This window comes from Lemur catta, chromosome X (genome assembly GCF_020740605.2).
Source record: "Lemur catta isolate mLemCat1 chromosome X, mLemCat1.pri, whole genome shotgun sequence".
NCBI lineage: Eukaryota > Metazoa > Chordata > Mammalia > Primates > Lemuridae > Lemur > Lemur catta.
The window spans coordinates 45,854,338-45,877,314 of NC_059155.1; the positions used below are offsets into that span (position 1 = coordinate 45,854,338).

The following is a 22,977-nucleotide window of genomic DNA, read 5'->3' on the forward strand; positions in this document are numbered from 1 at the left end:
TTTCCTGTAGGGCAGGTCCAGTAGTGACAAATCCCCTTAGTGTTTGTTTGTCTGGAAAGGTCTTTATTTCTCCAACATTTATGAAGCTTAGTTTTACAGGATACAAAATTTTTGGCTGGCACGTGTGCTGTTTAAGAAGACTAACCATGGGGCCCCAGTCCCTTCTGTCTTGTAAGGTCTCTGCTGAGGAGTCTGCTGTTAGCCTGATGGGCTATTCCTTTGTAGGTTAGGTGTTGCTTTCATCTTACAGCTTGCAGTATTTTCTCCTTCATTTTGACCTTGGCCAAGTTGATGATTATTTGTCTTAGAGATGTCCTATTTGCTATGAATCTTCCTGGAGTTCGATGACCATCCTGTATCTGGATATCTGAATCTCTGGCAATACAAGGGAACTTTTCCTCAATAATTCCTTAGAATAAGTTTTCCATGCTTTTTGCTTTTTCTTCTTCTTCCTCTGGGATACCTATAATTTATATATCAGCTCATTTTACATAGTCCCATATTTCTCTGAGTGATTTGTTCATTCTTCTTTATTCTTTTTCCTGTGTCTTTGATGGACTGGGTTAGTTGGGAAGCCTTGTCTCTGAGTTGTGAGATTCTTTCTTCTGCTTGGTTAGTCTGTTGTTGAAGCTCTCTGCTGTATTTTGTAATTCCCTAAATGACTCTTTCATTTCTTTAAGTTCTGTTATATCCTTTCTTTTGTTGTCTATTTCATCAGTGAGTTTTTCATATTTTTCAGACATGTCATGACTTTTTTTATTTTTTTTTTTTGTTTCTTTGTTTTGGTTTTCAACTTTCTCTTCAATCCCATTCATCTCGTTTGCCATCCGTCCTCTGGATTCCGTTTCTGACATTTCAATAATTTCCTTTTAGTTGGGTTCCATTGCTGTGGATCTATTCTGATTCTGTGGGGGTGTGGAACTAGCTTTTTCTTTTTTTTCATGTTTCCAGAATTCTTTTGCTGGTGTCTTGTTATCTGAAACCTCTTCTCTGAGCTCAGAGCTGATAGTTTTGCAGGACACCTATTCTCCTTTGCTGGGAACTCTCCTACTTATCGAGAAGCAGGGGAAATCCCTAGATAGCATTTTTTTGTGTGTCCTACTCCAGAAGATTGACCCAGCAGGAGAGGGGAGTATGTACGGAGAGCCTGTAAGGTCAGTTGTTCTCCTGCACGGTCCTGTTCCTCTGTGGTTGTCTCAATCTGCCCTAGTGCTGGGGAGTATTCATTCAGATTGGCCGCTTTGTCCCCAGGCCACTACTGAAAGCTTGAGCAGGGGGCTGGGAAAGTCCTTCTTCTCGGAGCCAGATGGCATGAGCTTTGCCAGCACGTGGGAAGATCACGGGACCATGGTGGGCGCCTGGGCACTTCTTGCGACCTGGCTGGGTGCCTGGGCACGTTGCAAGACTGCAGCTGGCAGTGGGGTGTGGTCTGAGGAACTTGGCCGGTGTCTGGACATGTCGGGGGGCTTGGCCAGTGCCTGGGCATGTTGCAAGACCACAGCCAGCATCAGGGTGTCTCCTCGGGCTGCAGGGCTGGACCACCTGTAGTTGGTGGGGCTGGGTAGACACAACTCCTCATCCAGGAGTTGCTGTGGCTGGAGCTCTCCCTCCACACAGGTCCAACTGTGGCAACTGGTGCGGTGCTACTCAGGTGGCAGCGGTGGTGCTATGGAGATGGCAAGATGGTGGCAGCAGATGCTGAGGGCCAGTGGGTGCCTGCTCTGCTCAGATACCAGGGAGGCAGCTGGTGGCGGGGGGTGCTTTGGGAGAGTGCACCACACCCAGTCACAGTGTGTGTGAGAGCTCCTGCCTTCCCCACTCCCTACTTGACCTGGAAGGGGTAATGGGGAGGCAGCCAGCTGCAGGGGAGCCAACCCCTCTGCAGACCGCTGGCTCTGGGGCTGAGAGCACAGATTGGCATCTGTTGCAGTGATCTGGGACCCGAAGTTGGTGGGACCCCACTGTGCCCGCTCTCTGGTGCCTTGCTGCTGCACACTCTCCAAGCAGCTGCCTGATCAGCTTGGAGGCCTGTTGTGGTGGGAGAGCCCCCCTCGCAGCTCAGATTTCAGTGTCTGCTGGGGGAGTGTGGAGTCCTGGGGATCTCTCCCCTACCCTTCCCCATGTGTGATGCTTCTCCCATGTACCTTCTGATCTTGCCAAGTGGATCACCCTGCCTCTCTCTCCTCTGATTGGGGTATCTGTGGTCACTTGTCTGATGATTCACAATGCTCTCTCCGGTCCATCCACAGGTCAACCTCTATCTGCAACCTTTGAGCCTCTCCTTGAGAGCAGTGAGTGCAGATTGCTTCTACTCCACCATCTTTGGGCCCGTCCCACTTTAAATTTATTATGATGTTTTGTAGCGCAGCGTATCTTCTATCCTAGAGAACGTTTCAGGTGTACTTGAGAGGAATATGTATTCTGCTGTTGTTGGGTGTAGTGTTGTATAGATGTCTGTTAGGACCATTTGATTTATTGCCTTTTCACATCTAGTATATACTTGTTGATATTTTGCCTAGTTTTTCTACTCATTCTTGAAGGTGAGATATCAAAGTCATAAGCTATGATTGAATTCTCTATTCCTCTCTTCATTTCTCTGTCAGTTTTTACTTCAGGTACTTTGATGCTTTTTAGTGTGGTGCAAACATATTTATAATTCATACATCTTCTTGATGGATTGACGCTTTTATTATGGTGGAATGTACATTTTTATGTCTAGACTTATTTTGTGTTTTAAACGCTATTTTGTCTGGTGTTGCTAAAACTACTCCACCTCTCTTGTGGCTGCTGTTTTCAGCGTACATAATTTTCCATCCTTTTACATTCACACTGTTTGTGTCTTTGAACCTAAAGTGTGTCTGTTGTAGAAAGCATATAGTTCTATCATGTTTTTTATACATTCTGCCAATATCTACTTTATATTGTAGTGTTCAGTCTATTTACACTTAATGTAATCATGAATATGGTAGAATTTATGCCTGCCGTTTTGCGTTTTCTTTCTCGTGTTTTGATTGCTCCTCTATCCCTCCATGGAGGTATTCTTTGTGTTAAACAGGAATTTTCTCCTATGCCCTTTTCATGCGTTTGTTTATTTACCATGTTTTTGAGTTATTTTCTTAGTGGCTGCCCCACAGACTACAATTAACATTTTAACTTAAAAGAATCTAGTTCAGATTAGCACCAACTTAATTTCACTATTATATAAAAACTTTGGCCCTATTAAGCTCCAGACTCTCTTATCCTTTGTGCCATTGTTTTGATAAAATTACTTCTTTATACCTTTAGTACCCATGTAGGTAATTTTATAATTATTGCTTTATGCAATAATTGTCCTTTATAGCAGGACAAAGAAAGAAAGAGTTACAAACAACAGTACATTATACTGTCTTTTGTCAATACTGGTGTAGTTACCTTTAGTGGTGCTCTGATTTTTTCATGTGGATTTGAGTTACTGTCTACTGTCTTTTTGAGATTTCCCTTTAATATTTCTCTTGGGGCACTTCTGCTAGCAATACGTTCTCTAGGTTTTTCTTTATTGGGGAATAGCTTTATTTCACCATCATTTTTGAAGGGTAGTATTTCTGGATAGAGAATTCCTGGTAAACAGTTATTTTTTTTTTCTTTCAGCACTTTGAATATGACTTTCCACTATCTTCTGATCCCCTTGGCTCCTGATGAGAAGTCATCTGTTATTCTCACTGGGGAATCCTTTGTATGTGGTGAGCTGCTTTTCTCTTGCTTCCCTCAACAGTCTCTCGTTGTCTTTTGTTTCCCACTGTTTGACTAAGGTGTGTCTAGGTGAAGATCTCCTTGAGTTCATCCTCCCCGGAGGTTCTGTGTTTCTCAGTTGTGTAGGTTAATCCATTGTGGTCAAATTTGGGAAGTTTGGGGCATAATTGTTTCGGTTATTCCCTCTTCTGCTGATGTCAATTTCTGCTGAGCCCCTCTGGTGAGTTTCTTATTGTAGTTATTGTGCTTTTCAACTTTAGAATTTCTACTTGGGTCTTTTTTTAAAAAAAATAATTTCTTTCTCTGTGACGATAGTCTCTACTTGGTGGGACATCATTCTCCTACTTCTCTTTAATTCTTTTGACATGGTTTCCTTTAGTTTGAACCTATTTACAGCAGCTGACTTAACATCTTTGTCTACTAAGTCCAGTGTCTGGGCTCCCTCTGTATGTTGCATGCTTTCCTGTTTCTCTGCATGTCTCAAAAGTTTTTGTTGAAAACAGGATGTCTTAAATAATGGAATGTGACAGCTCTATAATTCAGACTTCCCCCACCCCTTCAAGGTTTTGTTGATGTAGTTTGGTGTTGTTAAGCTTGCTGTTGTTTGTTCGTTGATGTTTGTGAATTACTTCCATAAAGTCTACATCCTCTGTTGTGTGTGGCCACAGAATTCACTGCTTGGTTAGCTTAGTGGTCATCTAATGATTGCACAGAGATGTCCTTAAATACCTGGCACTAGTAACTCTCCCAGTCATCATCGTGGGCCTCTGTGTGTATGTTGGGCATACCTTCAGCATGCAGCCAGGAAATAGACAACTCTTTCTTAGCCTTGGTTTCTGCTTGCACAGAGCCTCAAAATAAACCAGACTTGAGAGTTAAGGCACTTTTTGGGTCTTTCCAGACCATGTCATAGTCCTGGGCATGTGTCTGGCTTTCTAGATTCCCAGGAGTATGTCATAGTTTTTCAAAGTCCCTGTATACAACTCATTGCCTAGTTTTTCCTTTTAAGGTTTTGGTTAGCCTGTTGCTAGCCCCAAGTGTTATCCACCGCCTGAGGCAGTGGCAATATCACCTCCAAATATTTTTGACAAATGCACCCAGGGAAATGGGCATCTCAAACTGGGCAAACTCTGAGTCAGTCCAAATAAAGGCAGCCACATAAGTAGGGCCTTCTAGGGAACTAAAGACTGATCAAACAATGACAATTCTTGGCACTGAAGCTTTGCAGGAGCTCCAACCCATTTCTGTTCCCTTTGGTGGTTACCAGGTTGTTGCTTTTCACTGTGATTGCAGGCTATTGGTGTTCAAGGCTGCCACGGAGTTGCATAGATGGCCACAGGAATAGGGCTAGTTGAAATGTCACATAGCTCACTGTTCCTATCAATATTCAGCTGTTTTTCTTGAATAAACACACCCGAGGTCACCACAAGCTTTAGGTGAATGTATAGGTTTCTGAAAACATGCACTCTGACAAATTTTGCCAGTTTTCTCGTTGCTTTTATGGAGGATAGGATGTTCAGAGGTCCTTACTTTGCCAATTTTGCTGACTTCCTGAACATCGCTTCACCATACCTGTCTATCAGGGTGTTTGTAGATATGTGGTAGTCTATGGCAAGCATGTGAAAGGGACCACAACAGGAGCTCTGGAAGTGAAGATGTGTAAGATGCCACCTTTGATCTCCAAAGTTGTCCCTCTTGAGTAGATGCCATTTAACTGGAACATTTAAAGCTTAGCGACTGCTGCCAAGCCTGCATCTGGTCAGCAAATTATATCTTACATCTGTAAGAGGGGGACAGGGGTGAAGGATCAAGTATGTGGGTTATTTTTGACCACCGTGTCTTAAATAAAACCAGGTTTTCACCTGCATTTTTGGCAGCAGCCTGGCTAACATCGCTGATCACTACTGATTTCATCCCTAACTACTTCAGAAAGCTGAGACCCTCAGTGAGTAAGAGTGCCAATGAAGTGCTGCAGAAATCTCCCATATGAAGGGCGAGAAACAAAGATTCATTTGAACAATGAGTCTTGGTTTTGAATAACTCCTTAGGGCCAATCTAGGGTTTTCCACTGAAAGGGCTTCTTTTTATGTTGATGCAGCCCACCACCCTGGCAGTTATTGATAGGCTTTTGGGTAAAAAGAAGAAGAGATCCACGATACCACTCTTCATACCAAAGAATGGAAATATAGCTCCATCCTTCCCTTTTTGAATCAATCTCTGCCTGGCAACACATATCACCTGCTCATTGATCAAGGAGTCCCATGGCAGTCTAAAATCAAAGTTTACATAGGGTAATCTATGTCTCTGAAGCCCTTCCAACTGCAAGAGGTAGCTTCTAAGTTACTCACAGCCAGTTTGGAAAGAGCTTGACTTCTCAAGGTATTCTGGGGCCTTGGATGAATATGTCTATAAAGTTGTCAAGAGCCCTCAAATGACAATATAATATTCAAGAGTCAGACAAATTTTACTTTGAATCCAGGCTCTACCACTTTCTTAACTGTGACCTCAGACAAATTACATAGCCTGCCTCACCCTTAGGTTTCTAATTTGCAAAGCTGAGGGTAACAATAAGGGGATTGTAGGGATTAAACATGACAGTGCTTGTAAAGCATTAAGTGCACTATCTGTAAAATAGCTAATGCTGCAAAAATATTAGGTCCACTTACCCTTTTAAAAAATGTTTTACCATTTTATTATAAAAGTTTTCATACATAGATAACTTGAAAGAGTTTTACAATGAACGCCAGTACATCTCTCGCTTAATTTCTGCCATTAACATTTCACCATATTTGTCTTGTCAAATATCGATCCATCCATCCATCAGTCACGTTTAATTTTATAAATTTTATAAATAAAGATTCTGGAAACATTTGAGTATGGGTTTTTGTATGGACATATGGTTTTATTTCTCTCGAGTAAACACTTAAGCATGGAATTTTTCACTTCTAGAATTTCCATTTGGCTGTGTACTATAGCTTTTATTTGTCTGTTATTTGTTTATTTATTGTGAACACATTTTCCTTTATGCAACTTTTGAGGATAGTTAAAATAGCAGCTTTAAAATTCTTGCCTGCTAATTCCAAACCCTGGATCCACCTCCAAGCTGGTCTCTGTTGATTGTCTTTTCTTTCAAAAATGGGTCACGTGTTTCTGTTTCATCAGATATCGAGTAACTTAAAATTGTTTGTTTAGATGATAAAGTAAATTTAGATGACAGCATTGTGACTAATATGTTATTAGGCAGTGCTGATGTTTTTGTTTTAGCAGGAAATTAACTTGGTTGTACTCAAACTGCATACTCTGTCTCTTGGGCAGCAGTTCAAATTTCAGTTCAGTTTATTTGGTCTTAGTAGGGCTCCTTAGAGCCTGTCCTACACATGTGTTGTTCAGAGGGCAGCCAGAGATTTGGACAGAAATTATCCACAGAATTCAGAGTTTTCCCTCTAGGGCTGTCTCTGAAGTTTCTTCCTCACTTTAGAGCAGCTGCAGTTGCCCTAAACTCTGTCTTCTGGTTCTCCAAGCTAGAAAGATGAAGGATTCTTTTTATTGCGCCTTTATCCATCCAATATGGCACAGAATGGGCCTGTCCTCAGGCTAATTGCCATTAAAAAACAAAACCAAAAAAGACCAGGAAAATCACCTAAGTGCTAAAAATGACAGCAACTCCTCAGTGTTTTACTAAGAGAAACTAAAATATTTGTTAGCTTTGTCTCTGAGCTTTGAGACTGTCAATGAAGAAAACAAACATTCCATTTTAATCTAAAAATTTTACTCTCAAACTTTCCATTTTACTTTCCTTGATTGATCTTGTCTTATCCAGAATGGTCTTCATATTTTTTCACCACATAGGTCTAATTACTATCGATTGACCTCTAAATGTCATAAAAACTCAGAGTCTGTAATAGTGTCCCAAATTAAGAGATTCAGAATGAAGTTGCCTCACGTGGCCAGCAATGAGCTGCTTTTTTCCCTGTGCTTCCACGGATGTAGAACGGCCAGGGAGAGAGATCTCCGGTGTTCATGACTCTCCCTGATATGCTTTGTGATGCTGGGTGACAAAGAAATCAATTCTCCCAAAATCAATGAATTTGCCAAGTGACCAATTTGCCATATTTGCTGAATTTTTTTCTGATTGTCATTTTAATAGCATTTACAAGAATACTCATTTTTGGTTATTGAAGATGAAATAACCCTTTCTGAATATTAACTCATTGGAGGTGGATATGCCTTAGGAAATGGGGAAAAGATCTGAAATTAGAGATGTAAAAATTTCCCCATTTATTATTTTTATTATTATTCCGACCGAAAATTTGACTTTTTATAAATGATAGAATTGTCTTAAATATTCCTGACATATGGGAGAATCTATTGAATATCATTTTCTTTCTTTGTAAAAATGCATGATTTATGGTGTTCCTTTGCGTTTTTTCAAATGACTTTATCAGACAGAAGAGGTTTTTTTGAAAGTATAATATGTAACCAAATGCAAATCAATTGAATTCAAAAGCTGTATAAAATTTCAGTTTTGCTTTAAAATTTAAATTTGGATTAAAATTGAATTTGAATTTATCTTATTTTAAGCACATTTTAAAATCAAAACTTAAAATTAAATTTATAAAACTAAAAATAGTTTTCCCATTTAAACCAACAATCTGACTTCTAGGTATACATTCAAAAGATACGAAATCATTACAGTGAAGATATACCTGCACTCCTATTTTCATTGCAGCATTATTTACAATAGCCAAGATATAGAATCAACCTAAGTGTTTATTAACAGATGCATGAATAATGAAAATGTGAGGTATATACACATTGAAATACTCTTGTGCCATCAAAAGAAGGAAAGAAGGAAATCCTGTCATTTGCAACAACATGGATGAACCTGGAGGACATAATGTTAAGAGATATAAGCCAGGCGCAGAAAGACAAATAACACATATCTCATATGTAGAATCTTAAAAAGTTGATGTCATACAAGCAGAGAGTAGAATGGTGGTTCCAGAACTTTGGAAACTGTTCAAATATGCGGAAATTAAACAACATACTCCTGAATGACCAATGGATCAATGAAGAAATTAAGAAAGAGATCAAATAATTTCTTAAAACAAATGAAAATAGACAGACAATATACCAAAACATGTGCAATACAGCAAAAGCAGTATTAAGAGGGAAGTTTATACGAACAAATACCTACATCAAAAAACAGAAGTATTCCAAATAAACAACCTTAATCATATACCTCAAGGAACTAGAAAGTCAAGAAGAACAAACCAAACCCATAATTACTAGAAGGAAAGAAATGCCTAAAAATCAGTGTAGAAATAAATGAATAGCATTTATTCAAAAATTCAAATGTAATTCAAAATGGATTATATTTTTCAGAAAAAAAACAAAAAAGATTAAAGAAATGAAAAGCTCATTTTTTGAAAAAAGCAAACAAAATTGACAAACAATTAGGTACCTAGGAATAAAAGAGAGAAGATCCTAATAAATATAATGAGAAACGAAAAATGGGACATTATAACTGATACCACAGAAATACAAAGGATCATTAGAGATTATTGTAAACAACTATATGCCAACACATTAGGAAAAATACGTGCAACAGGTAAATTTCTGGAAACGTATAACCTACCAAGATCGAACCAGGAAGAGATACAAAACTTTAACAGAATGGTAAGAAGTAATGAGATTGAATCAATAATAAAAGGTCTTCCAACAAAGAAAAGATGAAGAGCGACCGAATGGCTCTATTGCTGAATTCCACCAAACTTTTAAAGAAGGATTACCACCCATTATTTTCAAACTCATTCTGTGTGGCCAGCATTACCCTGGTACCAAAACCAGACAAAGATACAATAAAAGAGAAAACTACAGGCGACTATCCCTGATGAACATAGATGCAAAGATCCTCAACAAAATACTAGCAAACTGAATCCAACAGCACATGAAAAAGATAGTGCACCACGATCAAGTGGAATTTATCCCAAGGATGCAGCGATGGTTCAATATATATAAATCAATCAGTATACAGCATCTCTTCAACAGAATGAAGGTCAAAAACCATATGATCACCTCAATAAGTGCAAGAAAAGCATTTGATAAAATTCAACATCCCTTCATAATGAAAACTCTCAACAAATTAGGTATAGAAGGAACATATCTCTACATAAAGAAAGCCATATATGACAAACTCACAGCTGACATCATACTGACTGGGGACAAGCTGAAAGCCTTTTCTCTGAGAACTGGGAGAAGACAAGGATGCCTGTTCTCAGCACTCTTATTCAGCATAGTAATGAAAACCTTAGTCAGAGCATTTAAGCAAGAGAAAGAAATCAAGGACATCCAAATTGAAAAAGAGGAAGTCAAATTGTCCCTGTTCACAAATAACATGATCTTATAGACAGAAAAACCTAAACACCATACAAAAAATAAATAAATAAATAAATAAATAAAAACCTCTGAGAACTGATAAACAAATTGAATAAAGTCAAAGGAGACAAAATCAACGTACGAAAATCCATAGCATTTCTGTACACCAATAATGAACTAGCTTTAAAAGGAAATCAAAGAAAAAAATCCCATTTATAACAGCTGCAAAAACTACCTACGAATAAATTTAACCAAGAAAGATGAGAGAAATTGAACACACACACAGAAATAGAAAGACATCCCATGCTTATGGATTGGAAGAATTAAAATTGTTAAAACGATAATGCTACCCAAAGCAATCTACAGGTTCAGTGCAACCCCTAAAAACACCAATGATATTCTTCACAGAAATGGAAAAAATCAATCCTAACATTCCTATGGAATCACAAGAGGCCCTGAATAGGAAAAGCAATACTGAGCAAAATAACAAAGCTGAAGGCTTCACACTACCTGACTTCAGAATATACCACAAAGCGATATTAACCAAATCAGCATGGTATTGGTATACAAAGAGACACATAGACCCATGGAACAGAATAGAGAACCCAGAAATAAATCCACATACTTACAGCCAAATGACTTTCAATGAAAGTACAAGGACACACACTGAAGAAAGAACACCCTCTTCAACAAATGGTGCTGAGAAAAGTGGATATCCATATGCAGAAGAATGAAAATAGACCCCTGTCTCTCACCCTACACAAAAACCAGCTAAAAATGGATTAAACACTTAAATGGAGGACCCGAAACTCTTAAACTTCTAGAAGAAAACATAGGAAAAATGCTTCAGGACATTGGTCTAGGTAAATATTTTATGGGTAATACTACAAAAGCACAGGCAACAGAACCAAAAACAGCATAATGGGACTATATTAAACCATAAAGTTTCTGCACAGCAAAGGAAACAATCAACAGAGTGAGGAGACAACCTGTAGAATGGGAGAAAATATTTACAAACTATCCATCTGACAAGGGACTAATATCCAAAGCATAAAAGGAACTCAACTCCCCAGCAAAACAACAAATAATCCAATTAAAAATGGGCAAAGGATCTGAACAGACAGTTTTCAGAAGAACACATACAAATGGTCAACAAGTATGTGAAAGAAAAAATGCTCAACATCGCTAATCGCCAGGGAAATGCAAATCTAAAGCTATGAAAAAGAATGAAACTCTGTCATTCGAGGCAACATGGATGGACCTGGAGGATGTTATGTTAAGTGAAATAAGTCAGACACAGAAAGATAAACACCACGTGTTCTCACTCATAGGTGGGAGCTAAATAGGATGGGCCCCTAGAAGTAGAGAGTAGAACTGTGGTTAGGGGAGGCTGGGAAGTGTTAGAGGGGAGGAGAGGATAATGGAGAGTTTGGCGAACCGATACTAAATAACAGCTAGATAGGAGGAATAAGTTCTAGTGTTAAATAGCACTGTAAGGTGAATATGGTTAACAATAATTTATTTCAGACGTTCAAAAAGCTAGAAGGGAGGATTTTGAATGTTGTCAACACAAAGAAATGGTAAATGAAGTGATGGATATCCTAGTTACTCTGATTTCATCATCACACATGGTACACATGTATCGAAATATCACCCTGCACCCCATAAATATGTACAATTACCACTGTCAACTAAAAATAAAAGGGAAAGGAAGACACAACACACGCTGCAAGCTCTCTCTCATATGGGGAATCTAAAATGTCCATCTCATAGGCTCAGAAAGTAAAGTGGCGCTTACCAGGGGGTGAGGGTGGGGGGATGGGGAAAAGGGAGATGTCAGTCAAAGGGTACAAAGTTCCAGTTAGACGGGAGCAGTCAGTTTTACTGATATATTCCACAGCCTTATTAGTGAAAAATAATGTATTGCATGTTTTGAAATTGCTAAAAGAGTAGATTTTGAGTGTTCTCAGCACACACACACACACACACACACACACGCACACAAGGAAGGTAAGGTGAGGTGATGGAAGGGTTAATTACTTTGATGTAATCATTCCACATTGTGTGCATATATCAAAACATCACATTGCACCCCATAAATAGATACAATTATTGTTTGTCAATTAAATTTTTTTAATAAAAAATTAAATTTATAGACTGCTGCTTCTGGGAAGATGGTGTAGACAGACATACATTTCCCTATTCTTCGCACTGAGTACAACTTAAAATCCTTGACAGTACATATAAAACAAACATAAGACTCTGAACAGTAGAAAGTTAAGTTTCTGTCAGACAGATCCCAGACTTGGAGCAGAAGAAACTAGCTACTGGAAAGGCCAAAAGGCACAGGCAAACAAACAAAACTAAACTAAAAAAGCAAGCTAACGAACAAACAAAAAAACCTGACAAAAGCCTGTTCCCTCTAGCCTAAGGAACAGAAAGGGGCAGCCTAGTAGGACAGAAAACATTTTCACAGTAACTGCTCTACTCCAGCCAAACACCTCAGGAAACCTTGTGACCCAGTACCCACTCATGCCAGCAAAGGTCTAGAAGTCTTCTGGGGAGTGTAGTCTTCCATACTCATGATCTCACTCATTGTTGGATCTAGAAGTGTTGATCTTATAGAAGTAGAGAGTAGAATGGTGGTTACTAGAGGCTGGAGGTTGGGAGGATTGGAGAGGTGTTGGTCAAAATTTGTCATAATTTGTCAAAATTTCAGTTAAACAGGAGGAATAAATTCAAGAGATCTATTGTACCCCATGGTGACTATAGATAATAACAGTATATTGTGTACTTGAAATTTGCCAGGAGACTAGATTTTAAGTGTTCTCACCACAAAAAAAGATAAGCATGTGAGGTAATGCATATGTTAATTAGCTTGATTTAGCCATTTCACCATGTATATTTATATGAAAACATCATCATACTTATATGAAAATATCATACACCATAAACATATATAATTTTTATTTGTCAATTTAGAAGGACAGAATAATAAAGAGAAAGTCTTCCAGGACATCGGCAAGTGAATTGAACTGAATTGAAATGGTTATGTAACAGATCAAAGTTTCTGGAGCAAAGCTAAAGCATTGTTGAAAGGAGAATTTATACTGTTAAGCACTTGCATCGGACAAAAGGAAAAGTATCAAAGCAGTAATCTAAGGTGTCACCTCAATAAACTAGAACAAAGAAGAGCAAAAGAAACCCTAAGCAAGGGGAAGGAAGGGAATATGAAAGATAAGTACAATAATCCATGAAATGGAAAATAGAAAAACAATAGAGAAAATCAATGAAACAAAAATTGTTTTTTTAAAAAAAGATCAATAAAACTTACACATCTCAACTGTGACTGACAAAATAAACCTGTGATGATTCACTGTATTTGCACGTACTTACTGAATGAGTTTAATAACTATATTCATGAAACTTTTCATATAGTCTACTTTAGGAAGCTAAACCTCTACGTTTCCAACAGGAATCATACAGTGGAAAGAAGAAATAAGAGAAGCATCAGACCCTTGATTTAGATGACAACGAAAAAAAAAAATAAATGACAACGAAATTCAGTTTTTGATCTACAGCCAGATCGCTGTCTTTCCTCATAGGAACTAGCTTTTGTAGTATCTTTCATAATTAGCTCAATTCTTTTTCTAAGAGATAGAAATAATTCCAAAATATCTGTGCCACGAGTTCAATTTTTTATGCGGCAAGCAAGTCTTTGCAAATTGGAAAGTTCTTGGAGACAAAATGTCTCATGACTCATGTAATGCTAAAAATAAGGGAGTTGAGGTTTTTCAGATTTTGAATCAATTATTCTTCCACATTGTTAGGAAGGTTTTGTATTATAGGGGCATTTGCTTGGTGACCTAGTTGAAGGTCTTCTGCTTTTTGTAAAATATTATATATGGCCTCACAATTGTCTAACATACACTCTATAATTGATATAACAATTTCTTTTTGCCATGTCTCCATCTAAAATGTGTGTGGGGTGTGTGTGTGTGTGTGTGTGTGTGTGTGTGTGTGTGTGTATAAGATCGAAGCCATTTTGTAGCTGGCCAAATTAACAACCTCAGATCCCCTTAGTAATTATCAAAAACCACTTCTTTGTTGTTGCTGGCCAGTTAATTCTAATCTCAGGCAACTGATTTTGTCAATCTGTTTGGACTGTTAGAGGGGAAGTTCTTATCAAACTCATCATGGTTTTGTTTACATTTAGCTTACTATTGTTCACTTTATTCTCTTTATATTTCTTTCAAAAAACCAATAAACAGCTTTTTCTGTTCTGCTGCAGCAAATACAACATGAAATACAACAACAATGTGGAGGAGGGAGGGGAATGAGATGCTCTTTTTCACAGCAAAGTGCCCGCCAACAAAAGCAGAAACGGATGATAGAATTAGAAAATCACCATTTTTAAGGCAACAAAGTAATAATCAAATCGGGCAAAAGCCCTGAATGGATATTAAAGCCAAGAGGTGAAATTTGGTTGGAGAACAGAATATCCAAATATCATGCCACAGACTACTTATTAATTGCAGATGGACAAGGATACCTTCACAGTGGAGCCATCTGTCTGACAAACACCTTAAGTAAGTGATTAAACTGATTAATACCAATAGCATCACCGATAACTAGACAAACTGGCCTTAGGAGCCTCCAGATGTGATATAATGTGAACTCCTCATCACCTACTTAATATTCTTACCCCAAATGTTAAACATAAATCTAAACAAGAGGCAAAGATCAGGGAAACCCATACTGTGGGACACTGTACTGGACAACAGGCCTAGGCTCTGGAAAAATGTCATTGTCATGGAAGATTTAAAAAATTGTTTGGGGGACTGTTCGTGATTAGAGGACACTAAAGATTCATGACAACTGTATGCACCGTTTGATAGTTGATTGGATTGTTGATGCTCCAGGAAATCTCTCAAAAGGGTAGTATTGGGACAATTGGGGAAATTTAAGTAGGGACTGTATATGGACGTAGATAATATTGCCGTATCATTGTTAAATTTCTTCAATGTGGTAATGGTACTCTGGTTGCATAGGAAGACACCCTAGTCCTTAGGAGATACATGCTGAAGTAATTGGGTGAAATGAAGAGTTGTTGAATGGTTAAGCAAGAAAAAAATATTGAGACATAAAGCAATGGGATAATGTGAATCTAGGCAAAAGATTGTTCATTTGTATTACCCCTTCAACGTTGTGTGTTTTCAAAATAAAAAGTTGAGAAAAAAATGGATTTCTCATATTTTAGAGGTACACACTGAAATATTTACAAATCAAATAAGATAAATTAAGATATACAAGTTTTGCACTTTTTTGATATTTGCTTGAAAATAATCTGGAGGAGTGGGGAGGGGAGAGGATATGTATGAAATGAGATCGGCCATGAGTGGTTAATGGTTGCAGATGGCTAATTGGGGATTCCTTATGCTATCCTCTCTTGTGCAGTGGTTCTCAAAGTGTGGTCCCCCCCGACCAGCAGCGTCAGCATCATCAGGGAATTTGTTAGAAATGCAAACTCTGGGTTCCACTTCAAATCCTGTAATGTGAGAATACAGATAGGGAGCTCAGCAATCTGTGTTTCACCATGCTCTCTGGGTGATTCTGATGCAAGCTAATGTTCCAGTGTACATTTGTACAGCACTTTAATGTACACGAATAATATGCCATGGCTAAGTTACCATTATCCCAGGAGAGGAACATTGGCTTAACATTAGAAAAATTATAGGTGGAAGGAGGCATGAAAGAGGTTTGTGTGTGGCTAATATATTTTGTTGCTTGCTCTAGATGCTATTAGTAATTGCATGTGTACACTTAACTTTTTTAAAAAAGTCATTAATGATTTTTGTACATTTTTGATTATAAGTTAAACTTTGATAAAGGTTTTGGAAAAACCTATAAATGACAGTCATCGTAGTCACAGAAAAAATAGAGTCTTGATCATTTCCTTGCAGGCAAAAGGGAAAATTCAGCATCTATTCACAATGTTTAAGGCAAACTTTTGAAATTAGGAATGTAAGGATATGTTCCTTAATCTGGTAAAGGGAAAGAAAGAGAGGAAGGAAGGAAGGAAGGAAGGAAGGAAGGAAGGAAGGAAGGAAGGAAGGAAGGAAGGAAGGAAGGAAGGAAGGAAGGAAGGAAAGAAGGAAGGAAGGGAGGGAGGGAGGGAGGGAGAGAGGGAGGGAGGGAAGGAGGGAGAGAGGGAGGGAGGGAAGGAGGGAGAGAGGGAGGGAGGGAAGGAGGGAGGAAGAAAAGGAAGGGAAAGAAAGGGAAGGGAAGGGAAGGGAAAACACAGGCAGACCGTTTTAATATGAAAATGCTGGCGGCATTCTATTTAAAATCAGGAACAACCCAAAGAAGTCCAATTTTGCCATCTCTATGAGATCTTGTACTGGTTTTGCTAGCCAGCACCATAAGAATCCCAGAGGTCTGATTCTATTTCTACTACTCATGGATTCACAGAAAACCCCAGAGCACCTACAGACAAATTTTTAGATATAAGAAGACTTTATCATGGTGGTGGACTTTAAGATCAATATACTTTTTAAAAAGTCAAATTCATTTGTGTAAATTAGACACAAATAGAAATTGTCATTTTAAACAGACATCAAATACAAGAGCAGCAACACTCTACAGTATCTTGGGATAAATACAATAAACGATGTACAAGATCTGAATGTACAGAAGATAAAACTAAAAACTAAGCTGAAGGATTAAAAAGTTAAAGACCCACATAAATGGACACATCCCAAGTTGGTGACTAGGAAGGCTGAATAGGGGGACATAGTCAATTGTCCCCTAACTGATCCATAGATTCCGCAAAAAGGCATTCCAATCTGTTACAACTGAGTTTTCAGGAAACTTGACACTGCAGGCTCTAATATGTATGTGGAAGCGCAAAAGGCAAAGAATAGCAAAGATATATTTGGAGATGATGAATAAGATGTAAGGACTTGCCCTAGCAGACGTCACGATGTGTTATGAAGTTATAAAATTTAAGACAATGTAGTACTGGCTCAGGAATAGACAAATGTATCTATGGAACGTAACAGGGAGGTCAGAAACAGAGACACACAAATATGGACGAAAATGTCTCCAGACATTGGCAAATGTTCCTTGGGGGTGCAAAGTCACCCCAACCCAGAATCCCTGGCACAGGAATACAGATTGATCTTAACAGCACACACTGAATTTTTAAAAGGTAAATTACAGAATACCAAGAACATGACTTAAAAATGCATTCACACAAAATATTTCACACCCAAAGGGAGACTAGTCTGGGAAACAAGCCTTGAGGAGCTTAAAGCTCAGCTTCACTTCAGGTGCTCCTGGCGGGCCCAGTGAATCTCTTCCCTGGGAGAAGAGACAGAACAGGAGAAGCGACAGCCAGGCAAAGGGGGCACGACCACAGCGCGTGAGCGGCAGGGCATCTCGAAGTTCATTGGTCTCCAGGCACCAGCGGTGGGAGGTGGAAGGCAGTGCTGCATGCAGCTCATTGGCCTTTGTCGGAAGGGCGGGAAGGGGAGCTGAAGCTGAGTCTTCCCTCAGACCTCTTGTCTCAGCTGATTGATTCCAACCTGCTGGTGGCTGTGATAACCACAGGCTGGCATCAGGAGTATGATCCACATTTTCCATGCCTCTTATTTCCTCCCACTCTCCTGCTCCAGATCCCCAAGCCCTTCCCCTCTGCCCCACCGCAGCAGGGTGCCCCCCCACCCGCTTCTGATGTCCGATTCCACCCCTATCCCTCTCGGAACCCCTTTTGGAGGGACCCCTTGCCCCAGCCACCTGAGCAACTGGCCTCTGGCCACTGGCACATGACTCGTGCACCTGCTTTTTATTCAGAGGTAGGGAGGTAGTGAAGGAATGGGCTTCCTGAGGAAGTGAGGCACTCAGAGGTGGCGGGACAGGATGTGTGTGTTGGTGACGGGAGGGGAGAGGGTGTGCTCAAGCACAATCTTTGAAGTGTGCAGAGCAATATGGAAGATTGTTGGGAGGCTGTGGAGGGAATGCCTGGGTTTGCGTGAAAGCAGACAGGGTGCGTCGGTCCAGGAGAAAAATTATTGCACTGAGGAGTTGCCTATTGGCTAGGTCAGAGCGTGGCACCCCACAGGGGGCTCAACAAATACCTATCTGCTGAAGGAAGCATCAAGGGAATGAATGACGGGATGAGTGAAAATAATAATTGAAAGAGGGCCAGGGATCCAGGAGGACAATATGATTTCATGGGGTACAAGAGGGAAATCAGCTTAAAGGGAGAGCAAGAGGATAATTAAACTTAAGGTGGGGCACAAGAAAAAAATCAGAATGGAATGTGAGGGGAAAATTGAATATAGGGCACAGAAGAGACTAATAATCGAATTGAGCACAGGGGGCATAAAATCATGTGTGGGGAGTGAATGAATGCGGGAGGTTTGGAAGAGATTTGTTGAAGTGGACACCAGGAATAATAGTTGGGTTTGGCAGAGTACAGGATGACACATAAGAAGGAGGTGTAGTAATTGTTGAAGGGGGCATGGGAGTGCACGTGTGTGACTGAAAATGGGGTCTGTGGTGGAGTGAAGGTAAGCAAGGAGAATAATGAATCGATTGAACACGTCCGGGACCCATGATGCTGAGAGTTTCTTGGGAGGAGGCTATGCATGAGTGGGGCTTCCTGGGAAAGAGGCAACTTGAGCAAGGCGGTCAGGGTGAAGGTTGGAGAAAGCCATGGGAGAAGAAGGGAGGGGGCAATCTCATTCCAGCAGTGAGCAGGATAGAGAAGAAGAATCCAGCCACCTCAGATAGGGTTTTCCAAGGGCAGAGGAAGTACGTTGAGGGTAGGGGATCATGTGGCCATTCTGACCTCCGCTCCTGACCCTAGAACCATGGAACCCAAAGAAATACCTGCTGTGCCCTGCTGCCCCTCTGACTCCGAATGCACCACAGGGCGTGAGACTGGAGCCCCGTGGGGGATTGAACTTGGCCTCAGAAGAGCTATAGGTCGCTGTGACCGCTGCCACAACCATGGCATCACTACCCAAATCAGGGGCCACAAGCATTTCTGCCTCTTCCAGGCCTGCAAGTGTCACAATTGTGCCCTCTTCTCGTGAGTATGGTGTCTGAGACGGGGAGGGGTCAGGCCTCCTCTAAATGCGACTAACCTTAGACCTGCAATCCCCTACTTTAGGGAGCACCGCAGGATCTTGCCTGCTGTGAGTGCCTTGAAGAGGGGGCAGCGGGCTCGGCTAAAGAGGCACCTGGCTCGAGGACTGATAAGGAGTATGGCTGCCCCTCCCAAAGGTCACACCCATGCCAAGAATTTGCCCGTGGAAGGAGGAGTCCTCAGTGAGTGTCTCTGGCCAGGGAGGGAGCCTGAGTTTGGGTGGAGGAAGCATGAGTAGTTCTGTCACCAGTCCTGTCACCAAAGTTTGGTGTGGCCTGGGGCAAGTTACTCCCTGGACCTTACCTTGCCCAAATATGAAACGTCACCAATGTTATCTACCAAGTGTTTGTCAGAAGGAGAGATCTGGGGTGTCGAAAAGGTGCATGGTGAGGTGAGAACTGAGACTAGGGGTGGGTAAAGTGGGGTGGGGCCTGTGGGAGGGACAGCAAAGCTGTCCCTGGTCTTTCACAGCTGGGAAGGAGAGCAACGTGCTGCAGCCTGAGGCCCACATCCGCACAACCCCCAAGGAGGTAAGGAGAGTCCGTGGCCAGCGGGGGAGGCTCCCACCCAGCCACTGCCCAGACCCCTTTCACTGTGCCCCAAAGACATGGGTTCCATCTGCGACCCTACCACCAACTTGCCTTGTGACCTTGGGAAAAGTCACTCCCCCCTGGGCCCCAATTTCCCCAGTTGTGAAATGAAAGGTAAGACTGGCTGGTCTTCAAGGTCTTCAGAGCTCTGACGTTCTGGGATCCTATCCTCATCCCAGAACATGGCCACACCTCCTCTTTCCATGGCTGGCCTGGTACCTGACTCCAGCCCATGTTCTCTGCCTCTGCAGGAGAGCTCCCCAGGGGCTCTGCTGCTCGACAAGCCCCCAGAACATTTGTCTCTGCCCTGCACTCCAGCGACCTTGGAGCAGCAACTGACGGTTTCTCTTTCCGGGGAGCCCCACGGGCCTCTTGCCCTGCTCAGCATGTGAGTGGAGTGGAGACCATGGAACTGGCTGTGTCTTGTGTGCCCAACCTTGTGCTTGGTGCCATGGGAGATAGGAGGAGGAAAAAGGGGAGGAGAAGGAGAAGGAAAAAGGGAAGGAGAAGGCAGCATCTGAGACTAACGGGCAAGGACAGGGCTCTCCCAGCTTTGCCATTTCCTATTGGTGAGGCTTTGGACAAGTGACTTTACGTGTCTGAGCCTCCGTTTGCTTATGGGTGTACTGGGGACAATATTCTATACCTATAGCACTGAAAAGAGGACTGACACAGGCCTGCCACATAGTAGGCCTCCAACAAATGAGGGTTGTTACTCCACATGAAGCAGACGGACAGGATAGAAGGTCCTGCTGACAAGTGGAGGCCATGATGGTGAAGGCCACAGAGGCCCAGGGGAAAGTCCAGAGGCCATTAGAAAAAGCTTCCTGGAGATGAGCCAGACTTGTCCTTCAAGACTCATGGGGATTGGGCAATATGGAGGCGAGAACCAGTCCCTGAACAGTCACATCTCTCCAGGTGCTTTACAGATTAAAACACAGACACCTGTGGCTTCCCATAATCTTCATCGTTGCCCTGGGAGGAAAATGCTGGCAGGAATAAGTGTCTCGGGAAAGATATAGAAATAAGAGGTATGGAAAGGAAAACAGGCCAAGCAGGAGAAGGGATTTGCCCCAGCTACAACGACTAATGGTCCAGCAGGCATTGGGATTTCCACATCCGGCTATTGCAAAATCCTGCCCCTCTCTCTGTCTACTGGTAGTATGTGTCTGTCAGAGGATTTTAATCCCCTGGCCTCTCCTCTCCTTGTTTCTAGATGCTCAACTCTGATCCTCCAGCCCTGTGCCACCCTTGACCCTCTTCTACTGCAGCCACAGGTCCTGGGAAAGTAGCGGGGTCCAGAGCCCTGGGAGGGGCGGAGCTTAGCGGATGGGAAGAGCAGAAGGCCTTGGGGGGCGGGGGGCTCGAGGGAACTGGGGGCTGAAGGGGCACTTGTCGCATTGGCAGGAGGTATGGTTTCCAGTGCCCATTCCCTCACGCCCTTTCCTTTGCAGGCCCCCAAAGCCTCGGACCAGGCTGCGGTTTCTGCCTCCTTAGAGTGGCAGCGGAAGCTGGAGGCCGCTGAGGCTCTGCTGACTCTGAGAGACTCTTCCCAGGCCCCTTCGGACTCCATCTCCCTGCACCAGCCCTGCGGCCCACCAGGTAGCCTGCTCCTTGGAAGGAGAACATGGGGTGGGGATACTTGGGAACAGGGTGGTGGGGGGAGGGTGCCTCATGGTAAGCAGGTTCTAACTGGGAAATCAGGGTCGGTAGGTTGAACTTCCTTGGGGCCAGGCACCCAAGCTCCTCAGTCCGACTCTTGAAATGGCAGTTGAGGGCTGTTCAGTGAATCTGCAGCTTATTGAGCTTTGTGCTGAACAGCAAATGTCCGGTGCCCTGATGTCAAGAAACAAGGAAACTGAAGTCCCGAGAGTGGCAGGGACTTGCCTTAGAGCATGCAGCATCTGCAGTGGAGGAACCAGGTCTCCTGACTCCCAGCCCAGGGCTCTCTACCCAGACCCCTGCGGTCTGCTGCAGTCTGGGGAGGACATACAGAGGTGGTAAGGGTCTGGTCTGGAAGGAGGTCTGGTCCCTGGCTGCAGGGAGCCTCCAGTCTAAATGTGGAGCCTGGATGCCTTGGCAAGCAAGCTGTGTTTTCTGGCTAAATCTCAATGATGGAGGAGCTGTGAGGAGGGATAAACACCTGGGGAGGCTAAGAGGGAAGGCTAGGCATTCCTGGACCCAAATGGTGGATGGCGCATGGTACGTGAGTGAAGAAACAACCCTGGAGGAACTGCTGAGATAGAAGGGGACAAGGCTGGAGAGGCTACAAATCACAGAGGTCTGGCAGGCCAGGCTTAGGAGGCTAGACCAGCAACTGTGGGTGGTGAGGTGCCAGGGAATGTTTCAGAGGTAGGGAGGAGCATTTTCAGAGACCCTGGGCTTGACAGAAAGAGATGTGGTGGTTGTGATGGAGGGATCGGGGAGGGGGGGAGGCAAGCCTGAAGATGGGGAAATCGGAGAGGAAAGGGTCTGTACAGTAGTCCAGGTGACAAACTTTGGTTGGGTGGGACACACAAAAAAGGGGAGAGCTGGGAGGGGACATGGATGTGACCTGGCTCTGGCCCCTTCCTTTCTGTCTACAGCTCCTGCTGGAGATAAAGGACTCCAGCCTCCCAGCCCCTCTCTCCACCCCAGGCCAGCCAGCTCCCTCTCGCTGCCTATTGGACATCTGGGGTGCATCTCCCTCTTGAGCTAGGAGCCCAGAGGAGGTGGCCTCAATAGAGCACTGCCCATTTGGTATCCTGTTTCTGAATGTGCAAAATGGTTAACGTCCAAAATGCTTAACATCTCTTTTTTTAAGCCTTCAGGTGTTTTATAAGCTTTCAGACCCTTTTTATTACGTGGGGCAATTCCTTGGCTGAGGGTGGATATTCTTGTACCTCTATCCCTTACTCCTTTGGATGCTGGGGCCTTTTTATGTCTCCTATCATAGCAGGATTGTGCAATCTAAGTTGATCAGTCTCTAAATGGGGTTCTGTGGGAATTCATATGCCAGAGTTTTTATTTGTCTTGTGATTGCAGACATACCTGTGCACTCATGTACGTATCCATGCATGTGGAAACATAAGAATGTTTTCACTTTGTCTCTAGGTTTGTGTGTGTGAACAAATAATAAACCCTTGT

At 42.2% G+C, this 22,977-nt stretch overlaps 1 protein-coding gene across 1 annotated transcript; it reads left to right on the forward strand.

The window, feature by feature from the left end:
* Window positions 1–18,983: 18,983 nt before the first annotated feature.
* Window positions 18,984–22,549, forward strand: LOC123628232 (doublesex- and mab-3-related transcription factor C1-like). The gene is made up of 7 exons (XM_045537861.1): window positions 18,984–19,204; window positions 19,286–19,443; window positions 19,733–19,791; window positions 20,103–20,239; window positions 21,068–21,128; window positions 21,306–21,453; window positions 22,437–22,549. The coding sequence occupies exons 1-7, from the start codon at window positions 18,984–18,986 to the stop codon at window positions 22,547–22,549; spliced, it is 897 nt and encodes a 298-aa protein (XP_045393817.1).
* The last annotated feature ends 428 nt before the right edge of the window (window positions 22,550–22,977 follow it).

What these genes read in the sequence shown, in the direction of transcription:
- LOC123628232 (XM_045537861.1), top strand. Translation starts at nt 18,984, where the DNA reads ATGGAACCCAAAGAAATACCTGCTGTGCCCTGCTGCCCCTCTGACTCC. An exon ending in CGTGGAAGGAGGAGTCCTCA is followed by an intron (nt 19,444 to 19,732) that starts GTGAGTGTCTCT and finishes GGTCTTTCACAG; the next exon opens with CTGGGAAGGAGAGCAACGTG. An exon ending in TCCGCACAACCCCCAAGGAG is followed by an intron (nt 19,792 to 20,102) that starts GTAAGGAGAGTC and finishes CTGCCTCTGCAG; the next exon opens with GAGAGCTCCCCAGGGGCTCT.